Source organism: Meriones unguiculatus, chromosome 14 (assembly GCF_030254825.1).
Source record: "Meriones unguiculatus strain TT.TT164.6M chromosome 14, Bangor_MerUng_6.1, whole genome shotgun sequence".
Classification (NCBI taxonomy): domain Eukaryota; kingdom Metazoa; phylum Chordata; class Mammalia; order Rodentia; family Muridae; genus Meriones; species Meriones unguiculatus.
This window is the reverse complement of record NC_083361.1, coordinates 61,929,747-61,946,282: the sequence shown is the minus strand read 5'-3', so window position 1 is coordinate 61,946,282 and position 16,536 is coordinate 61,929,747. Positions and strand designations below refer to the sequence as shown.

At 40.6% G+C, this 16,536-nt stretch overlaps 1 protein-coding gene across 10 annotated transcripts in view; it reads left to right on the top strand.

Moving 5' to 3' along the window:
• The window catches only part of Chd2 (chromodomain helicase DNA binding protein 2), a 136,081-nt gene that overhangs the window by 100,534 nt on the left and 19,011 nt on the right, over positions 1-16,536 (top strand). For all 10 annotated transcript variants that reach the window (XM_060367343.1, XM_060367347.1, XM_060367345.1 and 7 more), the window contains 7 exons: positions 5,752-5,890; positions 6,027-6,177; positions 7,206-7,328; positions 8,099-8,227; positions 9,368-9,508; positions 12,354-12,488; positions 14,439-14,617. In XM_060367343.1, coding sequence (XP_060223326.1) covers positions 5,752-5,890; positions 6,027-6,177; positions 7,206-7,328; positions 8,099-8,227; positions 9,368-9,508; positions 12,354-12,488; positions 14,439-14,617 — 997 coding nt within the window. The remainder of the gene's footprint in view (positions 1-5,751; positions 5,891-6,026; positions 6,178-7,205; positions 7,329-8,098; positions 8,228-9,367; positions 9,509-12,353; positions 12,489-14,438; positions 14,618-16,536) is intronic.

Sequence of the window (16,536 nt, the reverse complement as noted above, 5' to 3'; positions counted from 1 at the left end):
CAGGGCATTACTGGACCTCACCCAGCTAGTTTAGGCCTTAAACTTTAATAACGGCTGATTTTTAATAAACTTTAATAACGGCTGATTTTTAAGCTTTTGGTCTCTCACCTCCCTGCCTCTGCCCAGTACTAGGAAGGCCTGTGCTACTCCTCCAGCTCTTTACTTTAAATTTACCCTTAGGGAAATTCTTAGAGCAGAGGACAGCCAGATTCTTGACAAAATATCCCACAAATGGCCTGTAGTCCAGCTTCTAATATTGTTTTCCCCTCTGAAACCTTTTGAGTTGGGCCTCCATAGTCCACATTGCTTGCAACACTATGTCTTTTGGGCTCATAATAGAGTAGCAAATTTCTGCATATGGTGTTCAGCAGTTTGAAAGTGTTCATATTCCTCTAAACACTAGCATGGTCTGGCTCTTCACAGTAACAGCCCACATGCTGGCTGGCACCAGTTTTTCTCCTACTTTGCTTCTCTGTTGCATGATGAAACACTGACCAAAACTATATTGGGGAGGAATGGATTTACTGTATTTTATAAGTTAGAGTTCATTATCAAGGGAAATTAGGGAAGCAACTCAAGCAGGAGCAGAGGCAGGAGCCATGGATACGGAAACACTGTTTACTGGCTTGCTTTCCATGGCTTCCTCTGCAAAATTAATGCTACATTTTTTTCCCGTTACCCATTCTAACTCCCAAATAATTGACACAGTGACCTATTAGATTTATTAATAAGCTTTAAGGCACTACAGCTGGGCAAGATACTGATCTAACCTATCTGTACTAGCCTGGCTACTTCCCAGCCACATGCCCCATCATACTTGCCTTCTTAGTCTTGCCTTGGCTGTTTCTGTATTGTCTTTGTCCTCTTGGCGACATCCTCATGGCAACCTTACTAATGGCAGCCTCCTCCTTTCTCTCCCTTCTCCTTCATCTCTCTTTCTCTCAGCTCCTCCTGGGAAATAGGAAAGCTGAGAGCTGGACTTTCCTATTTGCCCAGCCATTGGCTGTTCAGCCATTTATTAACCAATCAGAGGTAATTGGGGAGTATTCTTTACACAACTTTGATACAGGAGATTCTTCAATAATCATGACAATGCCTGTGGATTGCAACCTGATCTTTGGAAACAGAAATCAGCATCTGAATACACAACCTTCAACATTCCTCAGCTTCCCTTCTTACATAACCCAGGAACACAGTCCCTGGGCTGCCACCATCCTAAGTGTACTGGGTCCTCAATCATTAATCAGGAAAATGTCCCAGCACTCAGGAGGCAGAGGCAGTCGAAACTCTGAGTTTGAGGCCACCTTGTCTGCAGAGCAAGTTCTAGGACAGCCAAGGCTACACAGAGAAACTCTGTCTCAATACAAAAGAAAAAGAAAAAAGAAAATTCTCTGAGATAGGTCAGTCTGATAGAGGTAACCACTCACTTGATGCTCTTCCCGGATGACTCTAGCATGCATCCTGGCTTACATTAACTAGTATGCTAGTCTTTGGAAGAACAGATAGAGTGGTTGTCGCCCTCAGAAATGCTGGTGTTGTCATGGGTTCCCTAGGCCTTGTCTGTCTGGGTCACTTACCCAATTCTTTTCTTACTCTTGGCTCTGCTCTGTAGAACCACCATTTGGCAGCTCACCAGTGGGGAGTTCAGGGTTAGGAGTCAGCTAGTTGCCTGAAGTCCCATTCTGCCTTTTTTTAGTTATAATACCCTAGGGCAAATTACATGCCCTTGATGATTAATAATTCTTTACATTGCAGTGGTTGTCAAGAGTCTGGCTTCTAGTGTAAGCTGTTCTTATTAAGTAAAGAAACAAATATTTATTTACTCTGAGTCTTGCTTTTAAGGCTATTTTAGAAATTATCAAAATTTAAAAACATTTCAGATATAGTGAAACCATTTTAGTTACTTTTCCCTTTTGTAAAATAAATGTGATAGTTTGAATATGATAGTGACTTGATAAGTGCTTTTATAACATTCAAAGACTTCTAGAAATAAGTTTACTTTATTTTTGAGGTAGTATCTCATGTAGTCCAGGCTGCTCATGAACTCACTATGTAGACAAGGCTGACCTTTCCTCTAACTTAGTGGTGGGATTTCAGGAGTGTACCACCGTACCTGGTTTTACATAGTACAAGAGATCTGACCTGGCATTTCAAGCACAGTATGAGCTGAGAACTTAAAAGTAATTATTTAAAAGAACAGATATTTGTTTCATATTTTTAAAATGTTGACAAGTTTCTATGAGAATATAATGGACACTATCTTGTTAACTCCTCCATATTGCCTTCCCCAGCCACTCCTGCTGACTTCTGAATAAGCTCCCCTTCTACCTAACTGGATGAGCTTAATCAGGTTGTTTGTGTGAACATAGGTCAGGCTTCTTTAGAAGAGCATCAGCATCAGCAGTGGCTGTACCACTAAAGAGAACAGTTTCCCTTCTCCCAAGAACCATTAACTGCCAGTAGCTCCTTCAGAGGCCTGGGATGGGGGGGGTGTCTTAGAAGCTCCTCTCATAACTGTGATTGACTGCTGATAACCACAGCATGCAGGTGACCACAGCTGATTTGAGTTCAGAAGACTGTTGTTATAACACTCTTCCCTGTTCCCCAGCTCTTAACGTTCTTTTTACCCGCCTCTTCTCCTGTGTTCCCTGAGCTGTGAGTCCTATTCAGGGCTGAACACTCAATACTCACTCAGTCTCAGCACTTTGACCAGTTATGAGTCTCCTCTTTAAGCATTGCTCACTTCAACCAGAAGATTCTTTGGCCAAAGCTGAGTAGCACTAATGTATGGGTAAAAATGTAAAAGTTTGGAAGGCAGTTTGACACTGTCTAGCAAAACCACAGTAGTAGAGTCTCCACTAGGACCTATTACCAACCCAGACATGGGCTGTTGACCAGGTTTATAATAGCAGCATGAATTTGTCCTGAAAGAGGTTTCAGGTTGAGTCAGAAAGCATTTGTGCAATCCTTATAAACTCAGTGCCCTGTTGTACTAGTGGCTGTTGTCATTTCCTAAACACAAGTCGAAGACAGTATACCGTGCATAGGTGCATTGTTCTGGGTTTTTTTGTTTGTTTGCTTGCTTTTTTGTTTTTGTTGTTGTTCTGTTTTCGTCTCATTTCCATTTTGGAGATTTCCTCCCTATTACAGCCCCATGTCCTATATTTCTTATACATGTTCTTTTTCTTCTTATGGCTTAATGCTTCTTCTTGACATTGATTTACTTTCCCTGAACTTCTGTTTGCTGTATGTAGCATATTTTGAAGCCAGGCTGATATTTCCATTTCTGGCATAAGAATATATTATTATTATTATTATTATTATTATTATTATTTTTATGCCAGTACCATGCCATTTTTATTATTGTTGCTCTGTAGTACAGCTTGAGTTCCGGGGTGAAGATACCTCCAGAAGATCTTTCCTTGTACAAGATTAAGATAATTGATTTTACTCTTAAAATATGTTGTATACATACATTTCCAAATATCAATATTTGTATACATTGTATACATACATTTCCAAATATCAATATTAAGTGTGTGTGTGTGTGTTCAGAGACAGGATCTCTCTGTGTAGCCCTGGAGGCCTTGAACTTTCAGGGATCCATGTACCTCTACATCCTGATCACTGAGAATAAAGGTGTGTGTCACCATGCCTGTCCTTCAATATTAACCTTATTGTTTGATAAGAATTCCAAACGCAAAGCTTTATTTCTCCACCTGTCTTTTTGTCTGTAGAATACATGTCATTTTTGAAATTGTTCTTTTCTGTGTGTGATTGTCATAACTGAATTCAGACTTTCTTTTTTTTATTTTTAGGGATCACCTTTAAAATTTTGATTGAACTAGCTGCCTGCCTGCTTTTCTTTCCTACCTTTCTTGAAAGGTTCTTGCTCTGTAGTCCTGGTTTGTCTGGTGTTGACTGTAGCTCAAGCAGGCATCAGAATTCTGGCAGTCCTTTTACTCAGCCTCTCCAGTGCTGTCATTGCAATAGTACCACGCTTGATTTAGTGTTGTTATTTTTTCAGTGATGTAAACTGTTTACATGGAAATAATTCAAAGTCAAAACCATAGAACACAAATTATATAGATCTTTTTTTTTTTCTAATAGATCTTTCATCGTCATTTTTCCATTTGTGTGTGCTTCCTTCCTCTTAGGCCACTGTTTCTGTTAATTTTGAATTTATTTTATTACTTGTTTCAGAAACTCTAACCATGGTATATTTCTGTCCATATAAAGAAGGGAATGTAGTTCATGTGTCCTGCACAGTGTGCCATGTAGCTGTGCTCTTCCTTTTATACCTCATCTTCTCTGCCCCTTAGTTCTATGTATTTGAGTTGTTCTCAATCTTTTGCTGTCATCAAAGAAGTTACAATAAATAAATAAATAAATATGCTCTACCAAATAATTCTACGTTCTATCTCTACCAAAATATATTTAAGGTAGACTTCTAGAATTGGGACTGTAGAGTCCTGGGTAAATGTATGGGCTTTTACATTGCTTTGGTATGACCAGATTCTCCTGTGTGGGTCTGGTACTACCAACAAGATGTTTGGTAGAGCCTATTGGAAAGCCTCACAAAAAGAATGTATTGTTAACTGTTTTTGTTTTTGTTTGTTTGTTTGTGAGACAGGTTGTCTCTAGGTAGTCCACGTTTTGGAACTCCCTATGTAGATCAGGATATCCGAGAACTCACTATATAGACCAGGCTGTCCTGGAACTCACAGAGGTCTACTAGCTTCTGCCTGCTGAGTGCTGGGACTAAAGGCCTGTACCAGACACCTGGCTAATGTTTGGAGTTTTCCTAGCCTAACAGGGGAGAAAGGATCTCATTTTTCTTTTAGTAAATGGGATTGTGTCTTTTAAGATAGATGTTTATGTGTTGTTTTATTCATTTTTCTACTGAGAACCATCTTTGTTCTTACAAAAAAAAAAGTGTCTTGATTATTTTGTAGTTTCCAACTTAGGCTCTGGTTAGAGTGATTTTATTTTTAATGTAGATTAATTATGATTCCCACTATTTCTGACATGAACTCAATGGCAGGCTCTTAGACTCCCACCCCCACTCCCCAGAGGGAGGAACAGCCCTGCTAAGCCACAGAAGAAGACTTTTTAGCCAATCCTGAAGATACCTGCTAAACCAGGGTCAGATGAAAGGGGAGGAGGTCCTCCCCTATCAGTGGACTTGGAAAGGGGCAGGGAGGAGATGAGGGAAGGAAGGTGGAATTGGGAGGGAATGAGGGAGTGGGATACAGCTGGGATACAAAGTTAATAAACTATAACTAATATTAAAAAAAGAAAAAAATAAATATAAAAAAATGATGATTCCCAGTATAGTTGAGTAGCCTTTTCAAGCCACCTGTGATGGCCAATCGTTAGTACTTCAGCGTGTTAGCTGTTAACATGAGCTCATACTTTTCCAGAAAGTAGTGACTAAAGACAGCTGAGTCATGTAAAGCACTTATTTTTACTGTGTCTAAAATGTCAACGTTAATAGGTCTTTAGAATCTTGTTTACTAAGTTTACACTAAGAAGTAGAAACAGGAAGATTATGGGTATAAATATATATATTTTAAAGCTCTAAATGTTAAAATATTGCTTATATTTATTTTATAAACATTAGTTGAAGACAATTTCTCTTATAAATTCTGATGAGCTAATAATATGCTGGAGTCTCTGGAGAGAGATTAAGTCAGAGTTTGGTGATAGACAGCCTTTTCACTTAAGGAATGTAAAATTTGTAACCATTAGGAAAAGGACCAGGCAAGAGGAGAGGCCCAACAATCAAGATCTCTGGGGTTCAGGTTAACGTGAAGTCCATTATCCAACACGAAGAAGAGTTTGAGATGCTACATAAATCTATTCCTGTGGACCCTGAGGAAAAAAAAAAGTGAGTGTCTTTACCGTGTACCCACATGGCTGGCTGGACCTGGAATGAGGTTAGAGCTGTGTGTGGTTGGATTATGCTTCTTAAACATACTGGAAAGGCCCCCTCTTCTCAGGCCCTCGTTTTTGAACCCCTGTAGATACTGCTTAACCTGCCGGGTCAAAGCGGCACATTTCGACGTTGAATGGGGCGTGGAAGATGATTCTCGTCTGTTGCTTGGAATCTATGAACATGGCTATGGAAATTGGGAGCAAATTAAGACAGACCCAGAGCTAAAACTAACTGATAAAGTGAGTAGCTGCAGTACTGGAGAGTTCTGGAAGATCTGTTGTGCAACATTTTTGTATTGGTGATTTATCTTTAACTGCTTTCAAAAGGGGGGTTTCTTTATTCTTGGGAAGTTACCATTTTTAGTGGACTGTGGCATGTTTCTTAGATGATGATAAAAGGAAAGGCAACAGCCAGGGGAAAGTATAGGAGAAATCTTAAAATTCTGATACTTATTACAGGCCAAATCTCATTACAGCAAATACCAGGGTCAGTTTGCTGGGACTGAAACCATTTCTAGGCCTTACTTTTTGGCCCATTGTTTATCATTTTGTTCAGTTCTGTTCAGAGAGAATGATTGTCACCTTGGTATTGTTGTAATGAAATTGAACAGTCAAGTGCTTCTCCCACAAAAACTGAGCCTCCCACCCTATCTCTTACATGTAACAAGGCCGTGCTTATAGTTGTAAGCAAGGGCAGCTGGTCCTAGCTGGGCTTTGTCCTGGCACATTAAACACTGCTCATCCCATCTGGGTTTAGGAGGGTGACAGCACCCTATTAAAGGCACTGGGACCAAATTCAGTCTCGCCAGAGAGGCCCAGCTGTAGTAGATGCAACAGACCATGTCCTGGCATAGCTCAGTGCTCTCCGGCAATGCTCTAAGAAGCATTTTCAATCTAAAACGAAGCTTTAACCTAGCTCCAGGGATTCCCTGCTCCTGGAAGGAGGAAATTCACGACGGCTGGGATGCTCTAGCAGATGAAGCCACAAGCCCCTCCTACCTGAGTTGTTCTACCCTGTTAACAGCACAGGTAGGAGCCAGTGGGAGAGCTGGATTTCTCCATCCCATTTTGTAAAATGAGAATGGCTCATGAGGGATTTTCAGTGACTGGGAGCCATGGACATGAGAATAGGTTCTGAGGCTTTAATCTGTGTTTTGGGTGGTTGGGAGGGAAAGGACTGTACTGAGTTCTTTGTTGTCTCTGTTTATCCTGATTCACTAACCAGGCTGTGGGTGGTGGCGGGTGCTTGTTTTCCTTTCCTATTGAAGATTCTACCAGTAGAGACAGATAAAAAGCCTCAGGGGAAGCAGTTGCAGACCCGAGTGGACTACTTGCTGAAGCTGCTGAGGAAGGGTCTGGAGAAGAAGGGCACCGTGACCAGTGAGGAAGAGGTGAGTGAGTGAGTACACTGCCAGCTGGCTTTCCCCTAGGGGAGCCTGTAACCCTGCAGAGCTGAGGAGGAAAAGAGATGTCCTTCCTGGGCACTGCACAGCATCCTAACTTCTCATGGGCAGATTGGCTGCTAAGAACAAAGTGTTCATTTAATAATTGAACTCAGTATCTTGGCACCTTTCTTAAAATCTCACTCAAGTATTGCACCAGAATATTCTTCATCTCTTTGGACTGGCTGTAGTCCAGACCTGCCCTTACTCTCTCCTATTCTGTGTCCTCAGTTGAGGACATAGTTCCCATATTTTGGTATCTGACTGGGATGTTGTGATAATGGAATACAGGAGTAGTCAGTTGGATTCCATACTTAATTTCAGAAACTGGACTTTATTGCACTTGCTCACAGAAAAATACCAAGTTGCTATTGAATTCTTTGGTAGTTTCTCTTCTTTACTGATGAGGAGTCAGAGAAGATGAAATCTAGGTTATGTTTGTGCTACAGCCTTTGTGTGGGTGTGTTGCTTAGGTGCTCCTTAGCTGGGTTATTTGTGTGTGTGTGTAATAAATAAGACTTAAATGAAAAAAAAATCACTGTACTGCCATTTGTTCCTTTTACACAGTGATATTTTAAGTACATAGTATCACTCTGTAGATGGTATAGTGAGAATATAATCTGTGATATATTAAGTTCTAGAGACAAGTTAGATCATGTGTCTTGGGCATGCTGTTGGGTGGGGCTGATTTGTAGTTTTATTGTACTTTTATTTTCTAGGCCAAACTAAAGAAACGGAAGCCTCGAGTAAAGAAGGAAAACAAAGCGCCTAGGCTGAAGGATGAGCATGGGCTTGAGCTGTCATCTCCTAGACACTCAGACAACCCATCTGAAGAGGGAGAAGTGAAGGTATGGGTCTGGGTGAAGTCATGTGATGTATTTGTTTACATATAGAATAGGTAAAATACCAATGTAATTGTTTATCTTTACCCAATCTGTGAGAGAAAAATAGTTGTTTCTTAGTCACTGATCTATTGCTGTGAAGAGACACTATGAACATGGCAGCTCACAGGAAAGAAAACATTTACTTGAGGGATTGCTTGACAGAGAACATGGTAGCAGGTCATAACCATGGTGGTGGAGAAGTAGCTGAGAGCTATATCCTGATCCACAGCTAGAGAGAAAGGGGGGTTTGGCATGGGCTTTTGAAACTTTTGCACCCCCATTGGTAAACCTCCGCCAACAAGGCTACATCTCCTGATCTTTCTATTTTTATCAGAAATTCCAGTACTGGTGACTGAGCATTCAAATATACGAGCCTGTGGGAGCCATTCTTATTCAAACCTCCACTATAGTTATATTACAATATCTCTTATATGATAAAGCAATTAAGATTTATATTCTAATGTAATTCAGGTCCTCTGGAGGTTAGCCAATGTTAGGTTTAGCCAGTGGCTTGCCAGTTTGTAACCCACTCTGAAGAAAGCAGAAGTACAGTGTAATTCAGTGAGCGACAACTTCGTAAGATTTTATTCTGTTGTTCTGAGTGTAATGCTTTGATGGTGGCTCCAGGAGGGCCCCCAGTGATTATAGGGACTAACAAAGATTTGAATACATGTTCACGAATTCAGGTACTAACATCCTCCTCAGTTACTAGCTGGCTGTGGACAGCTGTAGTGTTTCTTTGGTTTTCAGTTTTTTTCTGTTTGTGGGGTAGGAACAATAATGTAATTGTTTTAGGGGTGTGGTGGCTCTCTGGTTCTAACGCAGGGCCTTATGCACACTAGACAAGTGCTCTTCTGCTGAGCTAAACTCCATCTGGCCCATGTCTTAAAGAGTTGCTTTGAAAATTGGATCAGAGGATGTAATGGTGTCTGCCTGTACAAGTCTAATGGATTGAGAGTTCTGTGAGTGAATGCGTTAGGCTCTGATTAGAAACAACTTAAGTTTAGACACAGTGATGAACCATTGGGCCAGTGCTGCTTCCTTTAGAAACAAATTAGGAAGCTGAAGCCTGAAAACAATCCTTTGTTGTTTTCTGTTTCCCAGGATGAAGGCTTAGAAAAAAGTCCAACGAAAAAAAAGCAGAAGAAGAAAGAGAACAAGGAGAACAAAGAGAAACCAGTGAGTTCTCGGAAGGACAGGGAAGGAGACAAAGAAAGAAAAAAGTCCAAGGAGAAGAAAGAGAAGGTATCCAACCTTTAAGAGCCTTTGAAATTCTGTTAAGATTTCAAATAACATGAGGTGCAATCCCTGGGATAACTTCTTTGAGTATATCCAGGAAGGGAGGTTGGGGCTGTGCAAGGGTACCGCACCCTTCTTACAGGGAAGGGAAACTAGGCAGTATTTGAGCTTTTCTAGTGTAGAAGACCTTTGTTAGATCTGTCATTACATATCTGGGCAGAGGTATTTGGAATGAGATGAGGTTCAGGTTCTTAGATTATAAATGTCAAAAGAATACAATCTCCACACCGTTGAGGTTATTTGAAGGCTTTAGGATTCAAACCAGATACTACATATCGTCAACAGCCATTGGAGTGGGTTTGACCAAAAGCCTTCATGTTGGGAGTTTCATGAAGTTCATTCCGAACCATAGAGTTGATAGAGTTCAGTTACCTGCTTGGTTAGGAGTGAACAGAGATGTTTGTAACCCTTAACCATCGCTTCAAGCAAGTCACAGCTATAATTCTGCCATCTATTGACATCTCAACTTCTTAAAAATTTTAATTAAGTTTTTTATGTATAGGTGTTTTGCTTGCATGAATGTCTGTGTACCATATGTATACCTGGTGCCCAAAGAAGCAAAAAGAAGGCATTTGTTCTTCTGGAACTGGAGTTACAGATGTTTGTGAGTTACCATGAGAGTTCTGGGACTGGATCTCAGGTCCTTAAGAAGAGCAGCCAGTATTCACAACCATGAGTCGCCTCTCCAGCCCTTGACGTCTTAACTTGTTGATGAGACTTTTGTAAATTTCCCCTTGGAATATAGTATAAACATAAGGATATTGGTCAGCTCAGACCATTGGGTAACCTCTTCTCTCTACATAATAGTATATTACAAGCTATCTTACCACCAAGGAACAGCTGTTGAAGTCATTTTTAATTGATAAGGCAGATTCTATTTGGTTGTAGTGTAGTGGAAGCTATTTAAGTCACATACTAAAATTACCTTGCAGTTTTTAATGTTAGAAACTATCCTGTAGTTAGGAGCATTTGCTGTTCTTGCAGAGGACCTAGGTTCAGTTACTAGCCCCCATCTGTGCCTCATTCTGTCTTTACCTTTGTGTAGCTTATTCTCTCATTCAACCCTCTCTGTAAAACTCGCTTGGTAAAATTGGCTCCTCTCTCTCTCTCTCTCTCTCTCTGCATTGCCCTTCAGGTAGCTTCCCTTTCTTCTCTCTTGTGATGTCAGGTGTATCTTAGTCTGTCAAGTATTTCTCTGGTTCACCACTTTTTCTGCAGTTCTATTAGACATTGCTTTCAAACACAGGTGCTTCCTTTTACACACTAACTCAAAAAATGTCATAGTTTGGGATTAAAGGCATGAACCTCCACACCTGGACCTAAGCTTTTGTTTACCTTAAACTTGTTCTATACTAGGCTGGCCTTGAGGTCACACTTCTACTTGCCTCTGTCCGCTGGATTAAAGGCGTGTTTGTATTCCAGCCAGATCACATAGACCTAAGAGGTCTTTGGATATGATCTCTTGACAGAGCAGTCATGTTTTGAATTAAAATTCCTGTATATTTGTTTGTTTTCTTTTTGAGGCAGAGTTTCACTGCATAACCCTGGCTGGCCTAGAATTCGTAGAGCTCCTCCCACCTCTGATTTTTCTGTGTTGAGATAAAGGCATATGTCACAACTTGGCAGGTTTATATTTTTTCATGTTACTTCAGGTGGCTTTTTTCTTCCTAGCCTAATGCGTTTTCTGTCTCATGAAGACATTACCGATACTGCTGACATCTCCTGAACAGGTTACTCTTTCCTGTTTCCATTCCTCATATAACTACTAATATGAATTTTGATTTGACACCATGCTATCTGTGTTTTTGTAATATTTGTTTTAAAAATATTTATTTTTATTTTATGTTTATGTGTCTGTGTCTGAGTATATGTATGTGAACCACACACAGGCAGGAGTTTACAGAGGTGTCAGATCCCCTGGAACTTGAATTACAGACTTTTGTGAGCCTCCATGTAGGTGCTGGGAACTACACCAGAAGCCACTATAAGAGCAAGCATTTTTAACTGTTGAGCATTTCTGCAGACACCCCTCATGCTTTAAAAAAACCTTGTAGTTTACCTATGTCATATAATAATAAACAATAGATTCTAAACATTTTGTTTTTCCTAAGTAAGGTCAGTTTGTGTGTGTGTGTGTGTGTGTGTGTGTGTGTTCCTCTGAAGCCTTTCAGTCTACGTAATTGTGGTCTCCATACCCATTCTTCTTGACTTCTTCTGGCATTTATAGTTACTCAGTTGATACAGATTCCTGGATCAAAGGGTAGCTGTTAGTAAAGGTTTCTTTATGCTATTCTGGGGTTCTATGTAGATTCTTAGTCTCTTTGTGACATTTTTGTAAATTACACTGATAAACTTGATTTAGTACCTTTACAGACAGAACTATAGTACTTATAATTCGGCTTTTAGTCCTGTAGGTTTGTGTAAAATGAGGCCACCGTATTTACTTGCTCTAGCAAAGCACCATCGGTAATAAGTTTGGATTGTAGGGCTGTAGAGGTACTCAGTGGTTACGAGCTTACTGTTCTTCCAGAGGACCCAGACTCAGTTCCTAGTGCCCACGTGATGGTTCGCAATGTCTGTGACTCTCAATGCCTGGGGATCTGGCACCCTCGTGTGGCCTCTGCAGGGTCATGCACATGTATAGTACACATAAACTCATCCAAACCCACACATATTCACACAAGAATACCACCACCACCCAATAAAACAAAGTAAAACAAACTGAAAAAGAAGTTTGTCCAGATTTCAAGATTATATAAATGATGATGACTTTTTGTAACTCTTTTGAAAGGTTAAAGGTGGTGATGCCAAGTCTTCAAGTAAATCAAAGCGCTCTCAGGGTCCTGTGCACATTACAGCAGGAAGCGAACCTGTTCCCATTGGGGAGGATGAAGATGATGATCTGGACCAGGAAACCTTCAGCATTGTAAGTCTTGAAATAGAGGGTGCCGATGTGCCTCACAGTGCTCGCTGTACTCTGCCCTTCACAGGTGCAGCCACAGAGCCTCAGTTGCTGTGAACATTCCTGTGTTGCTTTGGAAGCTTACTGTTTATTATGTTTGCATACTGTTATTTTGAACCAGTTTAGTAGGATATCTTGTATTCTTGCTATTGAGTGTATGTGTGGGCCTGCATGAGTCACAGACATTGTGAACCATATGGGTACTAGGAACTGAACTTGGGTCCTCTGGAAGACCACACCTGTGCAGGAACCTGCAAAGTTGAGGGTGGTTCTCAGAGGCATTTGGGAAATAGAAATGTGCTGGATGGGAAACAGAATATTTAGAGACTGCATCTCAAAGAGGAGATTTCCTGTTCTTCTTTAGTCTGTTGTTAGTAGTATCAGTGTCCAAACTGAATAATAATTGGGCAGATGGGAACTCCTTGAATCGTGGTGCTCCTATTATAGGGTATAGAGGAGAGAATGGATACTATGGAGGTTCAGTAAGAAGGGAATCTGATGTAGTTAGGAAGGCCTAGTGAGTAATGTTTGAAGTGGGTTATGCAGGAAGTGTAAAAAGTAGTGTGAGAAGAGTGGAGGGACAAACATGCCAAAGTGTTAGGAGCATGCATGATGCATTTGAGAACATGGTGGTGGCTCATGTGGCTAGAGTGGTGGCTTGAGACATGCCAACTGGTGAAGGGGAGGCTGTGGTTAATGTTAGAAGTGAAGCTCTGCACCATACCTGCTTCCATTCTGTGGAGCTAAGAGCTGGACCAGGAAATGCAGTTATTTCCTCATGGGAGCATGGGAAAGTGCTGCCATCCTCTATCTGTTCCAAAACTCTCTGTTCTCTTTCCAAACTTCCACAAGTCATGGCTACTTCAACAACTCTTTCAGGTTAAAGACAAAGCTGTCTTCTTTGAAAGAAGAAATGTTTTTGTCCTGGGATGACAAAGGAGAGGAGACTATTGACCAGTTCTATGAGGTCTTATGACCTTTCTCTGTAGTCTCTAAAACCTACTTTGATATGCCTTTGTTTTTCTTTGCAGTTATGTCAGTTTTCTTAATTTCTTTTCTCTTCTGTGAGCATTATGTATTATATATAGTTCATTTAGGTACCGGAAACATATCAATAAATGAATGAATGAATGGAAAAAATGAATAAAATAATTTTCCTGTTCTTCCTTACTCTGATGTTTACAAATGAAGTAATAGCTGATGCTTCTGTGGCACCATTTTCCCTTGTGTTATTGGGGTTTGTACCAAGGGTCTTGCTCATACTAGCCACATATGTAGCTGAGTTTGGTGGCACATGCTTGTAAGCCCGCCAGTGTGAAAGCAGAGGCAAGGAAGATCATAAACTCAAGGCCAGTCTGGGCTACAAAGCAAGTTTCAGGGTAACTTGAGCTACATAGTAATTTACCTTTTCTGTAGAAATGGTTTATACATTTTTATTCTCACAGTCAATTGTTTTTCAATTTTTAGTGTTTTATTTGTTCCATTTTAAGAATTGAAATTAAACACTGAAAAATGCCCATGAGTTTCTAGCTGAAATTACCACAGAGAATAGTGTTTTTGTCCTTTCATTATTAAGAAACTTTATGATCATGGTTTTCAGGTTAAGCCTATAATACTGTTCTACATTTGATCTTCTTTGTGGCCACGGCCCTCTTGCAGATGAGGAAGCAGAGCATTGAGAGAAGCTAAGTCAGGTATCAGAGGTCTTCATATAATTCCAGACATGGTGATGGCACTTAGACCTCAGAGTTTCTCGCATCTGCACTTGTCCCACTCCACTGGTGTTACCCATTCCTCCTGTAGTGACATGCAGCATGAGGGTGGGAAGTGTTATCTCAGGTTGTAGTGTGTGGACATGGTAATCACACGATTTCTTGCAGTGGCTCACATTGCTCTGTTGTTGGCCTGTTCCAGTGTAAAGAGAGGATGAGGCCTGTGAAAAAGGCACTGAAACAGTTGGACAAACCCGACAAGGGACTCAATGTGCAAGAACAGCTGGAACACACCAGGAACTGCCTGCTTAAAATTGGAGACCGCATAGCCGAGTGCCTTAAAGCTTATTCAGACCAGGAGCACATCAAATTGTGGAGGAGGTAACACACTCTGGCCTTGAGTCTGCCCAGTTTGATTTGACAGTGTGTGGTTGTGCTCTGTTTTGTTTTTTGTTTTTTGTTGTTTTTTTTTTTTTAAGTAGATAGCAAAGTCACCCAATAAATCTTTTGCCAACAAAATTCATCTGCTTCAGCTTCCTTTTCATGAAATAAGTAATTTTGTCTAGGCCAGCCTTCTCTTCTGATGTGGCAAGATTATGCCATGAATGTAATTTATAAGAGGAAGATAATAATAGTGGACTTTCTGGCTTATTCTCAGAATATTTACTTTAAATCCAGAAGACGTAGAAACTAGAGTAATACTTTGCTCACCTGTGTTTAGTATGTATGTGTTATTATATTTACTATAAGAAATTGGTTGGTTCCATTCTGTCCTAGTTACTGTTTCTATTGCTGTGATACAACACCATGACCATAAGCAACTTGGGAACTCCGGTCACATTTCATTGCTGAAAGGCAGGATCTGAAGCAGGGAAGGAGCCTAGAGACAGGAACTGAAACAGAGACTGCTGAGGAGTGCTGCTTACTGGTTTGCCCCTCATGGCTTGCTCAGCTGGCTTTCTCATAACACCCAGGACCGCATGCCAGGAGTAGCACCATCCACAGTGGACTGGGCCCTCCTATGTCAATTATCTATCATGAAAAAGTATGATGGGCTTGCCCAAGGGCCAGTCTGTGATGACCTTTGCTCAACTCATGTTCTCTTTTTCCAAGATGACATAAAAGCTTGCCAGTACAGGTACCAACACATGAAGTGAAACAAAAGTTAAAAGCTCTGAGCTTGGGTTCTCCATTTTTATCTCCTTTAATAAAAGAACTCTATTAGTAATTTAGATTAATGCAAGACATTATGGTTTATATATATACTAATTTATAAACAAGTTTGGTATCCCTTATCAGAGATGCTTAGAACTGTAAGACCTGGGGTCTCACAGCTCAGGAGTTCAAGATCGCGCCCTTCCCAGAAACTCCCCCAGACCACGACTCGTTGCAAAAGCAAGTGGTTTATTAACCGTGGTGCAATGGGGTCATCCCTGCCGGTCAGCAAAGAGTGGCACCGGGAGACAAAGGCCTTTAGGTTTTTAAAAGAAAAATTGCCGGAAATTTGAAGTTGCAGTTTTGGCAACTTAGGATTGGATGAGGAAGCTATAAAGTAAGATAATTGGTTAGTCTTAGGTGCTCAAGTCCTGCCAAGTGTGGATGCAGCTGCAATTTAAGGTGGGGGTTGTTAGCTCATCCTTGAAGATTAGGGGCTGCGGACTTTTGGCTGGAGGTCAAAAGCTACTCAGAAAAAGTCTGGGTTCATTGCTAAGAAACACTGTCTTGAAGGCAAGGGTCTGGTTGTTCTTTTTGCTGAGTGAAGGTCATTGCTTGCTTGCTTTTTTTTTTTCTATCTGTCCTCATAGATAGGGTCACATTTCTCCATTCTCTAGAAAGGTACTAAGAGGCTTTAGCTTAACCTGAACCTAAAACTCAAAACTATAGGCTTTAAAAGACATACAGGTTACAAAGGTAGTCTAACCCTTTCAGAACCAGAGGTTTAGATTTTGAAATACTCATAAACAGATTTTGAAATACTCATAAAACATAGGTAATGACATGTCTTGGGAGTGGGAACCATTGTAACACAGAATTCACTTTTATTTCATATATACTTAATATACATAGCTTACAGTGCATTTGCATTCTGCCTATGACCCATCATATGAGGGTAAGAGTATAGTTTTCCTCTTAAGGCTTCAGTCTCAGGATTTTCAGAACAGGGACACTCAACCTATATTCCCTTTAGTTATTTTTAGGAAATAAATTGACTGTCAGAATAGTCAAGATGGGCTGCACAGCTACCCAGGATATTGAGGCAGGAGGATCAAAGATCAAGACCTGAATGGGTTATAGATTGA